The 19,493-nt window shown below is 49.4% G+C and overlaps 1 protein-coding gene across 1 annotated transcript in view; it reads left to right on the forward strand.

Moving 5' to 3' along the window:
- The window catches only part of LOC122375400 (alpha-1,3-mannosyl-glycoprotein 4-beta-N-acetylglucosaminyltransferase B-like), a 39,154-nt gene that overhangs the window by 11,876 nt on the left and 7,785 nt on the right, over nucleotides 1–19,493 (forward strand). The window contains 9 exon segments of the mRNA XM_043354757.1: nucleotides 950–1,000; nucleotides 1,366–1,509; nucleotides 5,015–5,226; nucleotides 6,323–6,547; nucleotides 7,550–7,596; nucleotides 10,221–10,439; nucleotides 10,821–10,912; nucleotides 14,479–14,609; nucleotides 15,665–15,772. Of these exon segments, the coding sequence (XP_043210692.1) occupies nucleotides 950–1,000; nucleotides 1,366–1,509; nucleotides 5,015–5,226; nucleotides 6,323–6,547; nucleotides 7,550–7,596; nucleotides 10,221–10,439; nucleotides 10,821–10,912; nucleotides 14,479–14,609; nucleotides 15,665–15,772 (1,229 nt within the window).

Genomic DNA, 19,493 nt, shown 5'->3' on the forward strand with positions numbered 1-19,493 from the left:
ACAAGTAAATTGGCTCTGATTCTGGAAATGCGTCAGACTGAGCGACTGTACTGGGCTGTAATTGGGTAATCTGGGTGACCCGGGAAGGCTATGACTGGGTGACCCAACCTTGCTCTGATTGGTTGACCCGGCCCTGCAGTGATTCGGTGGCCTCGCCTGTACTAACCGGGTGACCTGGCTCAGCGGTGGCTGGGTGACAAGTCCTGTAGTAACTGGGTGACCCGGCCTAACTCTGGCTGCATGACCCGTCCTACCTCTGATTGGGTGACCCGACCCTGCGGTGGTTCGATGACCCGACCTATCGCTGACTGGGTGAGCCGGGCCCACAGCCACAAGGACACACAGCTGAATGGTGGCAGGATCCGGCGGGCCGGGCCAAAATAGACACTTGTCGCCGTAATGGCCGGCCCAGCGGACTTAGCCGCTTCATAAGTGGTGTCGGATCGCTGAGCCCTTACAGGCAGCCGCTGGCCGTTTGCCAAGCTAGGAATAGCCGGCTGAGGGTATTATCCGCATACGTATGATGCTCAAAGTAGGCGATATTTTAAACTTGGAACTGTTTCAGGGCTGGCGGCGACACGGGCTGTAGTTAAAATGGTCCGACTTAAAGTTACCATCTCTATTCTCTGCCAGATTTCACTCTAGCGGGAAGCCAGCAGCTGGCTGAAATGGAATTTGCACCATCTAATTAACAAATCGCGTTATTTGTGAATCTAATGAAGATGGAAGGCGAAGAAGTGCCTACTTCAATTAATTGGAGCAAGGAATTCATCAGCACGCAATTTGTAGAATTATGTTCCGTGCTGCGATTTTTTGGTTGGATTCTCCAAATATTACTTTTTCTACGAAAAAATCATATTTCACGATGTTTTGTTAATATATTCACCTATCCCTCTTCCATCATAACATTTTATCCTAACCCCATCCCACACCTTGCCTGTTCCTTCAGATCCTTCGGACTGTACCGGCAGGGGTCTTCCGTCAGGGAGTGATAAAACAGGTGCGTTTTATCTTTTTCGCAAACGTAGTTTTGATGTGCAGTTGGACATTGTTCTACCTTTATCGACATTCGACACGCCTCTATTTTTATGAAAGTGATAATAATTAAGATCCTAAATAAATGCGAGTTTAAGTCCTGACCTGATCTGCTTGCTCTGTTTGCGCCCTTCGACCTGCGCCCTGACCTGCGCGCTGTGACCCGCGTCCTGACCTGTACCCTGCTCCCCGCGCCCTGACCTGCTCTCTTCGCCCCGCTCCCCGTGCCCCGCACCCTGACTTGCTCTCTCTCTCTGCTTCCCGCTTCTCTGCGTGTTGACCTGGTCACTGCACCACCACCCTGACCTGCTCTCTGTGACCTGGCCGCAGTGGACACCCGGCTGGAACGGACGCTGGTTCAGCAGCTGGCGGAGCTGCGCCAGCGCGTGCAGCACGCCGAGATGACTAACAGGGAGCGACGGAAAGACGTGATGGTGCTTAACAGACAGCTGGACACCTACGGCGCCGCCGCCGGTGAGCGAGAGCAGGGAGACGGGTGCGGTTCGGGGCATAGCTGGGGTACGGGGACGAGGGCGGGGACAGTGAAGCGCCGGCCGGTGTCTTTTTATCAGCACGCTGTCGGTTTTCTCAAGTAAGGAAGCTCATTTTTGGCGTTATTGGGCTCTCATTGGTGAATTATGAACCGCACAGACCGCGTGATTTCGAGCAATGAGAGGCCGAAAAACAACAAGCAGTAGCCTGCTGATTCAAAAACGGCGACCGAACAGCGTCCGGGATAGGTATAAGGATGGAGACAGAAACGAGGATAAGCCTAAGATCGAGGGTGATCGGTGATTATGACGGCGACGGTGAGTCGTGGAGGACTGGAGGAGGACTCGCTTATGACCGTTGAATGCTAGGGGCAGCTCTCTACCCCGAGGGGGGATAGAGGGTTACGATGACGAGCCAGTGATAATGGATGGACGGGGCTAGGAGAGGATTTGACTCTGAGAGTGACGGTGACAATGATTGAGACGGAGAGGCGAGTGTCGGGGTTGACGAAGACGGAGACGGAGACGGAGACGGAGACGGAGACGGAGACGGAGACGGAGACGGGGGACGAAGATGGGTGGGGACGGAGGTGGCTGAATGGTCGGTCCGACTCGGTGGTGACTAGTAAGGTAAATAAAACATAGGAGAGGCTGGGCTGCCTCTACAGCCTGTGGCAAAATTTGGAAATGAAAATAAGTATGCAGTACGGGCGACCTGTAACTTCATCCCAGCTCAGTACTACAAGGGGGGGGGGGGCGGACTACGCCACGCACGCACAAGTCCGAGCCAACCGGCTGTTACATAACCATTGAAAGTGTCTGGCAGGCATATGGATGCATCACACATGTGCGTACTTTTGTCCAAAGTGCAGGAACCATTAGATTGGTCTATTGTTAGTGGCTGACTCAGCGTCTCTGTTTCCGGCCATCTGATTGTGTTGGCAAGCCACGTGCATTGTGCGTGTGGCAATAAATGACATGAGTTTGGTAGGTCTTTATTCACTAATGATTTAAATTAGTTCAATATTTCGCAAGTTGAACTGTTATTTGGTAAAGCTCGGGTCACTATTTAAATATTTGGCATGGGTTAATGAATAAGCCTTGCAATATATATTCCGCTTTTTAGTTGTACTTTGCATTTGAAAATTTAATTATCTTTTCTTCATTTTGACTTGCTATTTTCCCAAATATTTTTGTTATTTATTGCTAGTTTTCCTTCCTTTGTCGAAGTGGTAGCCGCCTACATTTTCGTCGAGCGCTAATGTCGAGCAAGCGCAATGGCTTTGATTCCGTTGTTTTGTGCTGTCTGTGTCGCAATATGTTATCGCCCTGCATTTTCTGTTTCTACCGGTGTTTTTACCTTGTGCAGCTCACCATGCTCAATTAACTTAATCTGCCCTGTGTTTGCCATCATGCTTCCAGTGTTTACCATCACCAAAAGTGGTCGGTATTTGTAGGACAGGTGTGTCGTTGGGCGCTCGATACCCTGGGGATCGGCCCGCTGTGGGTCGGGGGGGGGGGGGGGGTCGTACGACGTGCGTGTGGAGGTATCCGGGTGTTGGGGGCGTGGTCCCCCTGTTGACCTTCAACCGCTGACTCGTTAGTTATTGGTGCTGATGGTGGTGATTGTAGGGGGGGGGGGCGTGAGAGCCGAGGGAGGGCGGGGCTGACGCCAGTGACCCGGGATCGACCAGGCTCCAGTCGACACGTCCCATGCGCTACTACCCAACCCGCCCTACAAATCCTGGCTTAGTACGAGCGCCTCTGACACGCCGTGGGTAGTGCACCACGAGTGCCTCCGACGCGGCGCAGACGGCGCGCCATGGTCGTCTCCGGCGCGCCGGAAATGGAGCTGGCCTGTACTAGCGCCGCTGGGGCTCGGCTGAGCCGCGCTCGATCGAGTGAGAGGAATAAAGCTGCCGCCCAGCCGAGCTCAGCTCCGAAATAAAACGGCGACGGGAGCGGGACGGCGCGGCTGTAACTTCAGCCGTGGCGCGTCAGCGCCCCCTCCCGTCCCACGTCCAAATGTAATTGCTTTTTATAGTTATTAACGAATTAAACCTCAGATCCTATCGAAGGGATACTCCTTAACGAAATTAAATGTTATTGGTGCCACACAATTACGGAAAAAGTGATACTCTGTGTGGGCCATGGCACTGAGCTGTGCTATGTTATTGTCAACCATTGATCGATATGTCGGTACTATGTTGCACGGTGCTCGTCGTGATGTATTGAGGAATTGGAGTAGGTGTCAATCATAGTTGATTGCTACATTTCGGTAGGTGTCAATTGATGTATTGATGCATTGGAGTAGGTGCCAATCATAAGTAATTGCTACATTTCGGTAGTTGTCGTGCGTGTTTTATTGATGGCTTCAAACATGCGATATTTCATTTCCTTATGCTTATGCTGCTAGTCTTGGGAGTAGGATGGTGATAGTAAATTATGTGCTTATTTTATCATTTACTTAATGGGGAGGGTTTAATGTTAAATTGAGCACTGCTATTTATGGTAGCAACAACTTGTGATCAGTGTTTCAAAGAATGTTATCCGCGCGTTCTCCATCTCTGTTCCCATAAATGAATGTTTGAAATGGTCACTCTGAAGAAGCCACAAGAATGAAATGTCAGTCTCTTTTATATAAATTCTGTTTTCCTTCATTTTTCTAAGAATTTTGAGCAAAGTATTTCATCGATCTCACTATAGTTTTATAATTATCAATGAATTAAACCTGAGATCCCATCGAAGGGACGCTCTTTTACTAAATGAATTGTTATTGGTACCACACAGTTACGGAAAAAGCGATACTACGTGTGGGCCATCACCTACCTACTGTGTGTCATCACCTACCTACTGTGTGTGTTGACACAATTATGAGCTACTTATCTGTCGTACCTGTCTGTCCCTTTTCCCAATGCCTTTCGACGAGTAGCTACGGACGACACGTATTGATTCTTCTCATAATCGTGGGATGGACTGTGGGTCCGTGTATATTGGCTGAATACAGATCGACTGAATACAAACGAATTGGGCGGGCGGGCGGCACTGCCACTGTATTGTAGTAATGCGAGGGGCGAGCCTGTTGTTGGCGTGTCGTCGTCATACATGCCGTGAGGCTATTGGCGCAATGGCGCGCATAGCTGGGTAGGTGTATGAATATGTCAGGGCTCACATTGTTTGGCGTTGGTAAAGTCGGGCATTTTTAATTTGTTTCCATTGGAGGTGTTATTTTAGTTTCTTTGATTCTGCATTATTTCGGTAAAAGTGAACCTTTGCGTGTAGCCTGACGGATTAGTTTGCCTACTGTGGCTGGTGCAGTAGGGTTGACATTGATCAGCGCTATGACGCTAGCCCATCTTACGTTGTTTGCTAGTGCGAGTGGCCCTTGCTCGTGTGTTCCTCCCTCATTCATCCCGATGCGTCAGCCCGCCGTCATACGCAATCATATCCGCTGTCGCTGTGCCAACATTGCCAATCTCCTCCCTCAGCTGTGAAAGCGCCGTCCCAGCAGCAGCAGCGGCAGCAGGAGGAGGGACCTCCAGTGCTACCTCCGTCGCAGCAGCAGCTGGCGCAGCTCGCGCCGCCACATGAGCTGAACGACACGACGACCCCGCGAGGTCGGACGGTGCCCGGAGCGCTGCCAGCAGCTGTTTCCGGGGTGCCGCTCACTCATCTGCAGGAGATCAACAGCGATATGGAGGTAGGCAAGCTTGATGTGACACGGGAAGTGCACGATATATAGGACGCGGTGCGGCACTTCTGGGACTTGTCTTAAAATTTAAGCGACTTCCTGTAACATCAATAATTCAAGCTGGCATTCACAGTACCTACTTGTTATGGCCGTGACACCGTCAGCATTTTCCGAAACTTCCAGCAGGCACGTACAGCCCACCGCTAAAGTAATGTAGGGTTTTACCAATCTCAACGATTGGCTTTGACTGGCGATTGTTTAATGCGGAGTGATCGAAAAGAAGATGTCAATAGCTAAAGTTGCAGCTGCAAGGGTGACGATACATATAAGCTACATTCAAAGTTTCATTGTAGTCTGGCTAATCGTTCCTAAGCTTCAGAAGCAGAACATACCCATGACTGAAACCCCACATTACTTCTGCTGTGGACTGTACCTAGGATTTGGCCAAGGGGGGGGGGGGTGGAGGGAACGGAGGAATCCCGGGGGCCTCCCCTCTACAGAGGGCCTCCTTTCTATTGAGAGCCTCTTCTCTAAAGGGGCATCCTCACTACAGAGGACTTCCTACCTACAGAGGGCCTCCTCTCTACTGAGGAGTTAGATGGACCCTAGCGGTCAGACACAGACACTAGCGGCTATTTACAGGAGGCCCAGAAGGACCCTAGCTGTCATGCTGGTCAGAGGGCTCTGATTGTCCTGACGCGATTTTTGGGATTTCCGTGAATTTCGTTCGCCTCGGACGTGATTTTGGCCAACGTAGGCCTTCGGCCCGCGGGGGCCCTGATTCCATCCGGAAGCCCTGAAAACCCCAAGGGGGGAGGCGAGGCGCCCCGTCCGCCGTCTCCCGCCCTGGGTACGTCCCTGACTCCCAGTATTGATGAAATATCGCAGGATGGGGATTTTCAATGTTGAGATAGAAGTGGAAAGTACATGTATGTATTTTGTGGAAAGTGGAAGTTTAAGTGCGAAGTGTATGTATTTTTATTGGATCTCGCTCTTTATCCAAATTGATAGATTGTGTTATACTGCTGCCCGCTCCATATTTCTCCTGACAACTATCCTGTCGGCTCTCACCCAGCCTCTAACCGCTCACCTCTGACCCCACCAGGTGCCCGGTCTTCTCACCTACCTACCGCACCTGCTGGGCCGGCCCGACGCGCTGACACCGGCGCTACACGTCAGTCAGGGTCGGCGGGACGTGACTGTGGTCATGGGACTGCCCACAGTCAAACGTGAGGTGCAAAACTACCTCATATCGACACTGAAAAACCTCATCGACTCTATGTCTGAGTCGGAGAGGCTGGAGACGCTCATTGTTGTCTTCATTGCCGAGGTGAGTGAGTGAGTGAGTGAGTGAGTGAGTGAGTGAGTGAGTGAGTGAGTGAGTGAGTGAGTGAGTGAGTGAGTGAGTGAGTGAGTGAGTGAGTGAGTGAGTGAGTGAGTGAGTGAGTGAGTGAGTGAGTGAGTGAGTGAGTGAGTGAGTGAGTGAGTGAGTGAGTGAGTGAGTGAGTGAGTGAGTGAGTGAGTGAGTGAATCAGTCGAAATTTTTCTGAAAGTTTTAGTAGGCTTTGCAATGTGCTGAAGTCAATACCATATTTTTTTTTTTACCTCGTTTATTTCCCAGGCGTGATGCACTGCTCACCTAAAAGCCTTTTTTGCGGCACTTTGTTAAATTGATTGATGTTTGGTTCTCGTGCCGTTTTCTGTCCCCAGTGACCAAGTAGTTCCACAGCATTGCTGTCAGAATGCGACAACATACGTCATTTGCGTTGTACATTTGCGTGACAAACGTCGGCCTTTTGCCTGTAAATAACCATAAAGCTACATTGCTGAGCACGCAACCTCAAGGCTAAAGGCTCCCTGTCATGCGCCGCACCCGGGCCCGCTGCCCTTCTGTTGGTCTGTTTCTATGACGCTTGGATTAAAGTCCTGTAATTTTTAGTGTGAGATGTGTGTTGGCGCGTTGTCATGGTTTCCTGCGTGTTGAACACAAGCTGGGTGGGGGACTGATAAACTATGAATTTCCAATCTGAAGCGTCCTGTATCGCCGGCTCGTAATGCCGCTATCTTGTTTCAGAAATTCGTAATAAGTCTGGCTAGAATGAGCCGTTCTGCAGTCGCTTCCTGACAACCATTGTTTCTTTTTCTTTGATTGTGATGTTTTTAGCATTGGTGTCCATAGCTACGCCATAGCTGAACCTTGGGTCGTGACTATATTTTTTTCAGCGACGTTCCGAGTGTCGCCGTTGCTATTCTATCGCGTTGTGAAGCGTTTCCCGTCTGTCCGTCCCCTCCACTCCACTGCTTGCATCATAATCTGTTTTCGTTCCCTCAGACGGATGCGGAGTACTGCAGCCGGACGGCACAGGAAATCCAGGACAAGTGAGTGATCACGATAGGCCAACTCTCGGCGTTACACTCAGGGTTCTGTGGCTGTTTGGGAGTGATGAGGTCGGACGTGACTGCTGCGTCGGGCCGGTAGGGAGGCGGGCGTGTTTGGGATACGGTGGTTTACCGCTTGTTTGATTGGCGGGCCTCGCGTGCAGTGCCGTCACACCACCTGGGAAGTTTGTTGTATCGACCCGTGCTGGCCGTAGGCCGGATGCGGCATCACCTGTGCCAAACAGCCGGGCTCGACGCCATCCGATTTCTCGGAGCTCGTCCCTCATCCTTGTTCCGGCTGCTGAAAACCCTCCTCTGTTTTGGTACGTCGCTAGTGCCGCAATACCCCTCACTTCGGTATTATTCCTACATTACCATTACGACAGTCTACCCCCACCAGCGTCTGACGTGGGCACTGGATAGAACAGCGCCCCGATTGTTTCTATGAATGGCCCTGCTCGACCCGTTCCATCAGTCGCCACTACGCTGAGGGACGGCACTGCTGTGTCAATGAGCACCTGCACGAAGCTGTTAGCACCTGCCGGCGATGGTAGTTCCCTCTGAATGAGTTCGCAGCTCTGGCACCTGGTTTTTGGTCGATGAAAAGTCCGCAAAGCTTAAACACCTGCAAGAGGTTTAGCGCGGCAGTGAAGCGGCCGGCGTTTGCGGAATTGATGTGAACCAAACTGAAGCGGCGAGCAAGTCTTTTGATTGATGTGGGCGTGGGGGAACTTTACATTTTGGATAACGGGACAGGATGAATGGAACAGTTTCCGATGTTCGTGCATTGTCAAAAGGGTTGTCGAGGTGACTAGAGCAGTGCTTATAGTTCCTTGTTTTCGATACAACGGCGCTGATGAAGTCGTAGAGACGAAACCGGTACGCCATTCATGTAATTGTTTTTTGATAATTGTATCGTGAATTTCATAAGGTACTCTCAATACAATAGAGCAGTGCTAAATGTTTGCCTCGGTTGGTATGCATGCAAGTTGAAACAATGGCTGGTAGTGGTATTAATTTTACAACTCCCTCCTGCAGTTTGTCCGTCGCTGTCATGTGCTAGAATATGAACGATGGTATGATAAAACGGCGGTGTTTGTGTTTTAGTAACACGTAAAGAATCTGATTAATCTTGCTAGGAATGACGCTTGTCACGGTGTTATACGCTGGTTTACCTTTAGCCATGAAATTTGTAGCAATTACATCCGTTATGGCGGAAATCCTCATCAGTGTATGTGGGAAATTTAGTGATCGAGCAGTCCTTTGTACCGGACAGTTTTATGCTGATCCACTGCGATAACTAGTGCATTCATCGCTCCTATACCGTGAAAAGGCAACTTAGGGATTGAGTGTTGTGTATGACATCACCGTTAGAAAGTACCCTAACGTGCAGTCGGTCGCGCATTCAGTCACATGTGGGAGGCTATTGATCATGCAAGTCCGCTGCTAGCCTACTTCGTGCCACTCAGCATTTTTGCCCCACGAAAGTTTTGTATTCCCTATAGAACCCTATGGAAATGTTCCGTTTGCACACATGGTTGCCATGCAACAGATTGCGTGTGTTGCAACGTTTTGTCTATAGGCCTACTGGACCGTAGTCTTTGACCTTTTTATTCTGCACTGCCGGTGTTTTCATTGAAGGCCGGTGCTTTGAACGTCCATGGTATGTTTTCATCGCTGGCGCTGGAACACTCGGCCAACCGAGAAGGCGGTCGCTGAGCTGGTGTGTCGGTAATCGCTGCTGACCCGGCGCTACGTCCCGCCCCCTCCCTCCATCCCCCTCCCCCCGGTCGGCGGCCCGCTCGCAGTCCCGACATCAGCACAGTACAGGGGCGGGCCGCCACAGCGGTAATAACACGGCTCCCACGGCATTTTTATGGACGGGCGAGCCGCCGGCTGCCGGACGTCCTGCTCGTGAATTGGGCCCGTGAGCTGACGGCCGATCGTGACCGGCGCTCGTGGTCGTGAGCTCGTGACCCGGGGTCAGGATTGGAGTGGCTTAGGGTCACGGGAGGTTGATGAGCAGACCTCAGACCGGAAGACTGGGTTAGTAATATTCCTGCCAGCTGGTCGAAAAGGCCTATGCCTATCGGTTGAGTTGGCTGGTCGAGGGTGAATTGACAGCATGCGTTCTGCATGTAATGCCGGTCGGAGAATTCAGTGCTCAGTGCTTGAGGACTGTTTGATCACAGGGCTCAGGTTGTTGTGACGGGCCCGGATGGCTGACAGTGCGTGTTTTTGGTGGGTGCTATCGAACGCCATACAGTATGCGGGTGACTCTGCTCGACGATGGTCTATAATTTGCGTGTGTACTGTGCTGACCCAGTTTGGTCGAGGTCAATAAGCCAAACAGAATATGTTGCCAGTACCGCCCATTTTGTCCTTCCCCTTTTTACAGAATGGTCGCTCCTTTCCGACCATTCCTATGTGTTGACTGTCGTTACACCAATCATTCCCCATAGATTCCTCCCTTGCTGTCTTTCGGTCACTATCCCCAGTCAACTATTCCTACTGATCTTCCCTTCGACCATCCCTTGTTCCTTGACGGACGGTCCCAACCTCCTTTTTTGTTTTTGCTTGCGATTTCGCTCGGTTATTTTAGAAACTTGTCGTTTCCCCGGCAGGTTTCCGGCCGAGGTAAAGTCGGGTCTGGTGGACATCATCTCCCCGTCTGCCGAGTACTACCCGCCCCGGGACTCTCTGCGCCGCACACTGGACGATCCGCTGGAGCGCGTCCAGTGGCGCACCAAGCAGAACCTCGACTTCGCCTTCCTGATGATGTACTGCCGGCCGCGCGGCGTGTTTTACGTCCAGTTGGAGGATGACATCATGACCAAACCCGGGTGAGTGGGGCGCGGGGAGGGACCGTGAGGTGTGGTCTTGGTGTGATCTTCAGCTGGACGACGTCATGACCAAACTTGGGTGAGCGGGGAGGAGCTGGGACCATGAGCTGTAGAGGGTAGGTTGGATGACGTCATGACCAAACCCGGGTGAGTGGGCGGGGGACTGTGGACAGTGGAGGGTGAGGCTGGATGTTAAGTGAAGTGTGTCGGCGTGAGTAAGCTCGCCCACAACAAACTTGCTTTGTATACATAGAGCTCATTCAATGTTTTTCCTACTCGCATACTAGCTGTCAATTTGTATTTTGAACAATTCTAGATGCGATTGAGTGGAGCTTACTATTTGACATTTTGGCAATGTTCTGACCATGTTTTTCCCCACAGTTATGTAACAAAAATGAAGGAATTCGCTCTTCAAAAGATCTCAGAAAAGAAAGACTGGCTTCTTCTGGACTTCTGTCAACTTGGTTTTATAGGTAAGTTTGGCTCTCGCTTGGTGGCTTCCAGCTACCTATGCCTTGAATTGGATGACACTAGTGGACCGATACTCTGTTAAGTCTTGCACTTAACTAGGCTCGGCTCCCTATTGCGTTGCTTTGCCTTTTTGTCCGTACGACTGCTGTTATGCAACCGCTGCTTGTATGGCACACCTTAGGAAATCGGCTACCTCCAACTGTGTTCTTAACACTATTGGGGGCTGACTTCCGAAGCAGTGACTGATTCGCTATGACTGATTTATGAGTGTCGGACGTTAAATACTGTACTCCACTTCGCGTGACAATCGCAATCAAGGCGATACATTGCTATCCAGCTATCATTCAACTGGCTGGCGTCATGGCCAATGATTGTTTCCATGGTGAAAATATTGGACCTGTTATGTTCTGCTAGTGTTAAACGGTATCCCATTTGTAATGGTATTTGTATTTCGGTTATCGGACGGAGAGTCGATCTGACACTCTTCCTCTTCCTGCTGCATCCATCCTCTCAACCATCCATCTCCCTGATGCAGTTGCTTTATTAGTTAACAATATGTTAGTTAAAAAAGTCACATCCAGCTTCCTCTATAGCTTTGCATTCAAATTGCCAACGAGTTCGTACTATCGGGAAAAGCCGGTGCCCGCTCCGCTGTTATGTGGACTGTTCGTACCACTGCCGTTCAATCCGCTTCCGCCCCCTTCCTTCCCTCCCTCTCCCTCTCCCTCTCTCTCCTCTCCCTCTCCTCTCCTCTCTCTCTCTCTCTCTCTCTCTCTCTCTCTCTCTCTCTCTCTCCTCTATCCCTCTCTCCTCTCTCTCTCGCTCTCGCTCTCTCTCTCTCCTCTCTCTCTCCTCCTCTCCTTCTCCTCTCTCTCCTCTCCTCTCTCCTCTCTCTCTCTCCTCTCTCTCTCTCTCTCTCTCTCTCTCTCTCTCTCTCTCTCTCTCTCTCGTTCGTTTACCGCCTGACACGTGAACCACCGAGCTGCGTGTCACTCCTGTCAGAGCCGTCAGAGCTGTGATGGGCGCGGCTGGGACTGGGGTGACTGTTGAAGGTGGGGCAGGCACGCTGCCATATGTGTCAATGCCGATGGTTTTGACGGATAGATTTGGCGCTACACGGAAATACAAGGGGTGCGTTTTGTAGATGTAAACTAATTTAGTCTTCTTAGTGCTTGTGCAAGGAGCATTTGTATTTTAAAATACTTTGTGAATGACCTCTCCTTGAAATTGTATGTAAGGTAGGACATGTATTTTACCATAGATTGATCCAAATAATTTTTTGAATTATGAAGTTTGAATGTGATTTGACAAAGATCCGTGATCGAAAACTCATCATTTCTGTATTTGACTTTTTGTAAAATATATATCATACCTAACATACAATTTCAAGGGAAGGTCATTCACAAAGTATTGTTAACTAGGTAATTGAGTTGTAATTGAGAAGTGCAGAAGTATTGCAGAAGTAATGGTGGCTTAGTAGTAGGTGAAAAAGACAATAGTATCGGTGCGCCTGTAAATACAAATGAACTAGCAAGGGCTCATTGAATAGAATAGATACTAGGGTTACCCGCGTGCTCCGCAACGCGAAGGGGGGATTTTTTGACCTGTGGGTATTGGGTTCGTCTGTGTCGATTTGGTTGGTATCCACTTCGTTCGATTGCTTTTTGACGGCCAAGCATTTTGTAAGAAAACAAAAAGATACATCGCATCGAGGTGCCCGTGTCGTATTATCATGCGTTCTACTTTAGAATGATTCGAAAACTGGCGTGAAATCTTTTGAGGGCCATCGCAGGGTATGGCCATCGATGAATTTCGCTAAAAATGGCAATGTAATGGTTTGGAACATTTACATTTTTAAGAATACTGTTGCCCGTCATGCAAAAATGAAGAGTGAATATTGGACAGAATTGAATGCTCTTTCCAACGGTGCCATTTTTAATTGCCAGAGATATCAGATCATGGAGCAAAACCCGTGTGATTAATACAGTGACACAAAATTGACAAACACCATTTTCTCCCGTGATTTGCACCACCTTGATTTGGATCAATCAGCTTTTCACAATTTTTATATGAGAGGCGGTACATTTCTCTTGCCAACAGGCGCTGTTCCAATTTGCTCCGTTTAACGGTCACCTAAAAATAAAATCAATTCCAAAATCCTTCAAAAACCGCATTTTTTCAACAAAAGTGCCCTCCCCCGGTGCACGTGGCGCGTGCCATCCCCTGCACCGCACACCATTCAATAGCCCGTTCAATTCTGTACACGATGCTGTTTTCCCAGTGCCGATCGGACCCCTGGTCTCCAAGAAATCGCACCTGGACCGGACCCGTGTCGGCCAAAATTAGCCGTTTTCGCCCGATTTTGCAAGCCGATTTATACATGTAAAGTCTATGACGCAAATTTGCACTTTTTGAGCACGCGCCACACGCTCACTATCAATCCGATCGAGCTGAGACCCCTCAAAGGCACGTCGCGCATCCTTGATCTATAAGTTGTGCAAATTTCACCGGGCTAGGTGCAACGGTCTGGCCTGTAGTCCACGCAAAGCACCACCAAGTCGGGACCTCGGTAACGGACAGACGCACCCTCCTCAAATAGTAATATAGATGCAGTGCAATTAAGGTGAAGCAACGCGCCGATAATGCGTAGCATGGCGAATCACTCAGTTTTATCTGTTTTATGTGACCGGTAAAGGCGGCCGCACACTAGGCCATTCGGCGGGCGACATTCCGCAAAAACGCAATTCCGTAGCGACATTACGCTTTCGTGGACGCCGAATCAGCTGCCGAAACGACAAAATTACCAGCCGACCGGCTGCCAGCCAGCTGTCCGCGGGTAGAGTGCGCATGCGCGCGGACAGCCGCGGAGTTGCGGAAAAAGCTGGACCGGTTCAGCTTTTTCCGCGGCGACGCCGCGGACACCCGAAATTGTGGAACTTAAAACTCACCAACTATTGATGGAGCAGCCGAGAAATAGATTTACTTGATGAAGTATCGTAGCGGCACTTCTTTCCCCATATTAGATTGTTTTATACACTTCATTGGTTATTCTAATAGCAGGTTGCTTGTGCCTCTCCACAATTGTCTTTAGGTTTCTTGCATTTGTCGACAAACACGGTTGTTTACATTAATCACGAGCTTTATTTTTTTGCAACTTCCTCCAGAAATTATGTCAAATTAATAGATATTCAAAACTTTATTGTACAGAAACATAGCATAATCGCATTAAATAAGCAAATATTGTATTTGCTTAAATGTTTTTAGTTTGCATTCGTTTATATTTATCATAAAATATCTCACATAAAGTTCCTGAAAATACTAAGTAGAAAATCGCACCGCCGAATGGTCCTGCTGAGAACAAGCGGAAAGCCGCTGTAGGAATGTCGCCCGCGACATTCCGCTTTTGCGGAATCTCGCCCGCCGAATGGCCCAGTGTGCGGCCGCCTTAAATGATGTTTAGATGTTTTGCTCGGTCGACATCTACATCTCTACCGCTAGGCCTATTGGGCTAGATGTAGAGACATGCCATTCAGATATCGACACCCTAATGTTTATCTTTTCTTTTCAGGGAAACTATTCAAGACCGTGGACCTGTTGCCTCTTATTCATTTTCTGGTGATGTTCAACAACGACAAGCCCTCAGACTGGCTGCTGCTTAACCTCGTGCACACCAAGGTGTGCCGCTTCGACAAAAGTGCTGTAAGTGGTCGTATGCCGTTGCCCCTCTGGCCAGTTTTGCACTGTAGCAGTTCAGTAATTCGGCGAAGTGTGTCTGCCCGCATGACGCTGGCTGGAAGTATGCGAGGTCTTTGGCATCACGCTATGGAAATAGGTATCATCTGGCACCACGATTTAGTGAATGTTTCGCAATTGTGGGCATGCATGTTATTGATCACTTAATTGCTTTTTGACTATACTGGTTCGTATAGCGGTGTGGACATATAACTGTCCATTTTTCTTTACTGGGAGTTATCGTCTTCTGTGCAAAAGGCAGTCATTACTGTCCTTTCGCTATTCCTAACTTGCCGCGCCAACCGTCAGTTCGCATGACCCCATCATGACCCCATGTTGTGCAAGCTCCGAGCTCGCTGACACGCGTCCTGCAGTACGTGGACCTGGGTCGTTTGTCGTCCGTAGAATAGCCTCGCCCTATTGACCGTGCCCGCGGTATGGCGCTGGTTCAGACTGCCACTACCATGGCCTCTGAGGCCCCTGGTCGCGTCGGGCGGCCCGCCGAATATCCATCGACCTGGCTGTCCATGCGGCCGCCTCTGCCTCGTTATTCGAACGGATCGTGTGTGATGATCCTCATAACAAAACTATGGTCGACGAGCGATCGCTGTCGGTAAATGGACCCGCGTTATGTATTCATAACGCCTCTTCTACTGAGCGACGTATGAAAGCGTGGGGCGGTCGGACAGCCATTCGATGGTCGCGCAAATAGCAGTGTCGTCACTGACCGCTGGCACGAATGGGGACATTAATTTCTTATATGTCTGTGACCGCCAGCAATTGCATTTGTTTATGGTAGTTGTTGAGGCCGATAAATAACAATCCTGAATGTGTGGCATCGCGATGGCTTGGCGGGCTTCATTGAAAAAGGCTGATGGCATTGTGGCTTGTGTGTTGTTGGATTTTTCGGATGCTTGCGCTTGAGCTCGTAGGCTATCAAGCGCCTTGATACGAGGCATCCATGCTTTCTTTTAAGCTGTTGTGTGAATGCAAACTGATGTGTTTACGGTTTTGTTTTACAGAAGAAATGTAAGGAGGAAAAGGACAAGGTTTGGCTGCATTACAAACCGTCGCTGTTCCAGCACATTGGTACCCACTCGTCGCTCAAGGGCAAGGTGCAGAAGCTAAAGGTACGTACGCAGACATTCGCGACTAACTCTCCGATGCATGGCTCCGCTGTACTATGGGTCCGTCCTGGCTTCTGGTGCGCCTGCTGTCCTATCCGGTATTTGTGTAACACGGTAAAGTCACGGATGCTGATGATAATGATGATGATTTGTAGTGACAGGGCGCACCAGCAACGAGGCTAAGTCGCAAGGTTACGAGGGAGTGGTATAGGTCAGTGACCAGCTACTGTCGTGATTTTGCACCATTCCGTGGTGTTGATACCGAGTATGTCGAGGCGGCCGAGGCGGGCACTCAGCAGCACTGAACAGGCTCAATGCTGATGAAAATGGAGCGGGGTTACGTGCCCGACAGGGAATGTTTCGACGCTAGCTGCTTTATGGTATGCTTAAGTCGTGTTAACGTTGATGAATTAGGTCGCTGTTGATGAAAAAGCGCCTTCTTATCAGGTCACGGAACACAGTGTCCTCAAGTCATAGCGCGTAACCAGAGAGCCAGCCTGTTTGTTCACGCTATTTTGCGTGCAAGTTTCGTGATGTATGCAACCATCACAACAATTTGAATTAAGTGAAATTGAGTCCAATAGTTAGTCTGGAGAACATGCGCCTTCGAGAATGATGTCGCACTGAATTTATCCCGTGGTATCGACTGGCTCGAAGCTGGCACGGGGCGCGAGGACAAATTCGCTGTGTTTGCCAACTTTAGCTGCAGCTTGGCGTTTATCCCGATCCAACATCTCCCCGAGCCTGCCCTAGGAACTCCACACGGCAGTGACCTGGCCTTAGAACAGTGGTCTGGCATGCAGACTGACAGGGGGCGGGGTGGCAGCGCCGGTTTAGGTCCCTGGCCCATCAGTGTGATGGGGTGCTCGCGTGTCGTGGTCAGGGCGGGCTCGTAGGCACGATATTCCCTGGGGAAGACGGACCGGCCCCGCAGCTGCCACTTCGATGTACATTTGGTACGTACCGAGGCCAAGGTGGCTGTTTTGCGAGGGCTGCGTTGCCCGATGAACATTGCCGGATGAGTGGAAGCTGGCCATAGTGACACCCCTATTCAAATCAGGTGATGCGACTGATGTTAACTGTTTTCGCCCCGTGTCGGTTCTGCCAACGGTGTCCAAACTGGCGGAGCGGGTGGTATGTAATCAACTGGTGGAATATCTTACATTGCATAATGTTATTTGTCCGGAGCAACATGGCTTCCGTAGGGGTCACTCCACGGAGTCTGCTATGCTCGACGCTGTCCAATTCATAATATCGGAAACTGACAAGGGGAAAGTGGTGTCAAATATTGCGGCCGATATCTCCAAAGCCTTTGACAGCGTCGAGCATGGCAGACTCATGGATAAACTAGGTTGGCACGGTGTGGATGGGCACTGGTTTTCCGACTGGCTTGACGGTAGGCGTCAGATAGTAAAAGGGGGGTCACACCTCCTTCCTGTCACCCATGGCGTGGTACAGGGGAGCACTTTGGGAGCAATCTTGTTCTCGTTATTCACTAATGATGTCGCTTCCCATGTCGTTTGCGATAAAATTGTAATGTATGCCGATGACTCGCAATTTCTCAACAGTTTCAACAAAAACGATATGAATAGTCATAAACACAAAGTGGAGGATATGCTCTCCATCGTTCAGAACTGGTATGACCAAAACGGACTTAAAATTAATCCGGCTAAAACCGAAATGATACTTTTTGGCATGCCAAAACAAGGCATTGGTGGCGACATTATGGTGAACTTTGCTGGTGCGCAGGTGCGGCCAGCAATCAAGATGAAAGTGTTAGGCGTCACATTGGACCCCGAGCTGAAGTGGGAGGACCATGTCTCGATGGTGATCCGGAGATCATACGCAACTTTGGCAGGGCTGGCGAAATTTTCCCATTCTTTACCCACCGCAGTTAAAAAGTTCATTGTTGAGGCTCTGGTCTTCCCACATATAGCGTATTGCCTTACTGTTTGGGGTGGGTGCAGGGATGTCCAGCGGAAACGAGTCCAGAAGGTGCTGAATCATGCTGCCCAAATCACTACCTCATCACGGCGCAACGTGCACGTCACACCGTTGTTCGCTGAGCTTAATTGGCAAAAGTTAGACAAACTTATTGTGGAAAAGGATATTCTCACGATTCATAAGATTCTAAAAGACGGAACTTATTCCGCAAATCTAAAAACTCTTGTCGAGTCCCGCGCAGACATATCAGCACGCAGCACCCGGGCCGTTGAAGCTGGGCAGCTCCAGCTACCCAAGGTGCGCACTGAACGTGCCCGGCGCTTCTTTACCTACCGCGCCGTGGCTAGCTGGAATGGAGCGCCACCAGCTGTCCGGGAGGCGCCGACCGTTAGGCAGTGCAGGAAGAATATCAGAGAGAATGCGTTAGTGTGATAGTTTGTGCAATGTTTATATCTTAGGTGTCATTGTTCGTTCGCCTTTTAGGTCGTTTAGTACCGCTCCATTTACTGTCATCTTTTACATATATTTCATGTACCTATTGGATGGTGATTTAGCTTACCTCAACATTTTATAGATGCTGTTATCGTGGTATTTTAATATTCTTATCGTGTTCTTGTATTTACTTTTCTTTTTGTCTTTTTATCTATGCCCGAGATGTGAGATGATTTTCATGTATACTGACACTACAACGTAAAAGCCACTACGTGGATGTTGTAACGAGCCTAAATAAATAAATAAATAAATGCGTTCATATATGATTTATTAGGTGGCGCCGTGTTTGGGTAATTCCTGCACCTTGGCCCGCTGTGGATTTGTAAGTACGGATTTCCTGCTCTTGAGGGGGTCTTTAGCTACTGTAGCACGCACGGTTAGTGCAATATTTCTAATTGGGTGCTATGGAAATGCTGTTGTTATGGAAACTTTGTGCGTTTTCTTATATCCCTGTGCTTCAGGGTGCCTTTATTTAGCATTTTGGACGCGTGAAACACAAATATTAAAGGTAGTGTGCCAGCTTTCTTGGACCGTATGGAGTTAATGGCCCAGATAAGGAGAACCGGATTTTTAGAACTTATCCATACCTTCAAAACTCATGGAAACGTCTTAAATTCTTCAAATTTTGAGTACCCCAGTGCGAAATTCGCCCCGACGGGTTGTCGGTCGTACCCCAACCACATTTCACACCACTATGAACAATAAATGCACACACTGAAATCGCTATTACCGATATGCTCATCCAATCAAGTTTCGATAAACCCGTTCATCATCATCTCCTGCGGTTTCGAACACGCCTGTTAGGTGGCTTCTGATGCTCGTCGAGGTCGGAATTTCCAAATACGCGTGGTGCGTCGGGCCGCGCGCTCTGACTTCGGCCAAGAAAAATGCGTCAGCTGATCATTGTCATTTCTGCCACTTGCGTGTGGTGAAATGGGGTCATAACTTATAAGACGGCTTTTTCATATCAATTATTTTACATAAAATCATATTTCAAACCATAAATAATGTTCGACAGCCAAATAAAAGAAACAATACCAATACGGGCTTACAGTTTAAGGCTCGACATTGTGTTGTCTACGATTAGACAGCTGATAACTCATTCCCGTACGTCGTATGGTCGTAACACTATAATGACCTTTGCTTATTGTCACAAGTGCGCCGCATTCGCGATTGTTGCCCGACGCCTGTTTGCAGGTGAGCCCACTACAGTTGTTATACATATCTAAAAACCGAAAAACTTTTAGGCGAAAAAGGCACTATTCCAGGCCCATTTTTGATTTTTTTT

Source organism: Amphibalanus amphitrite, unplaced genomic scaffold (genome assembly GCF_019059575.1).
Source record: "Amphibalanus amphitrite isolate SeventyFive unplaced genomic scaffold, NRLGWU_Aamphi_draft 001832F_arrow, whole genome shotgun sequence".
Taxonomy (NCBI): Eukaryota; Metazoa; Arthropoda; class Thecostraca; order Balanomorpha; family Balanidae; genus Amphibalanus; species Amphibalanus amphitrite.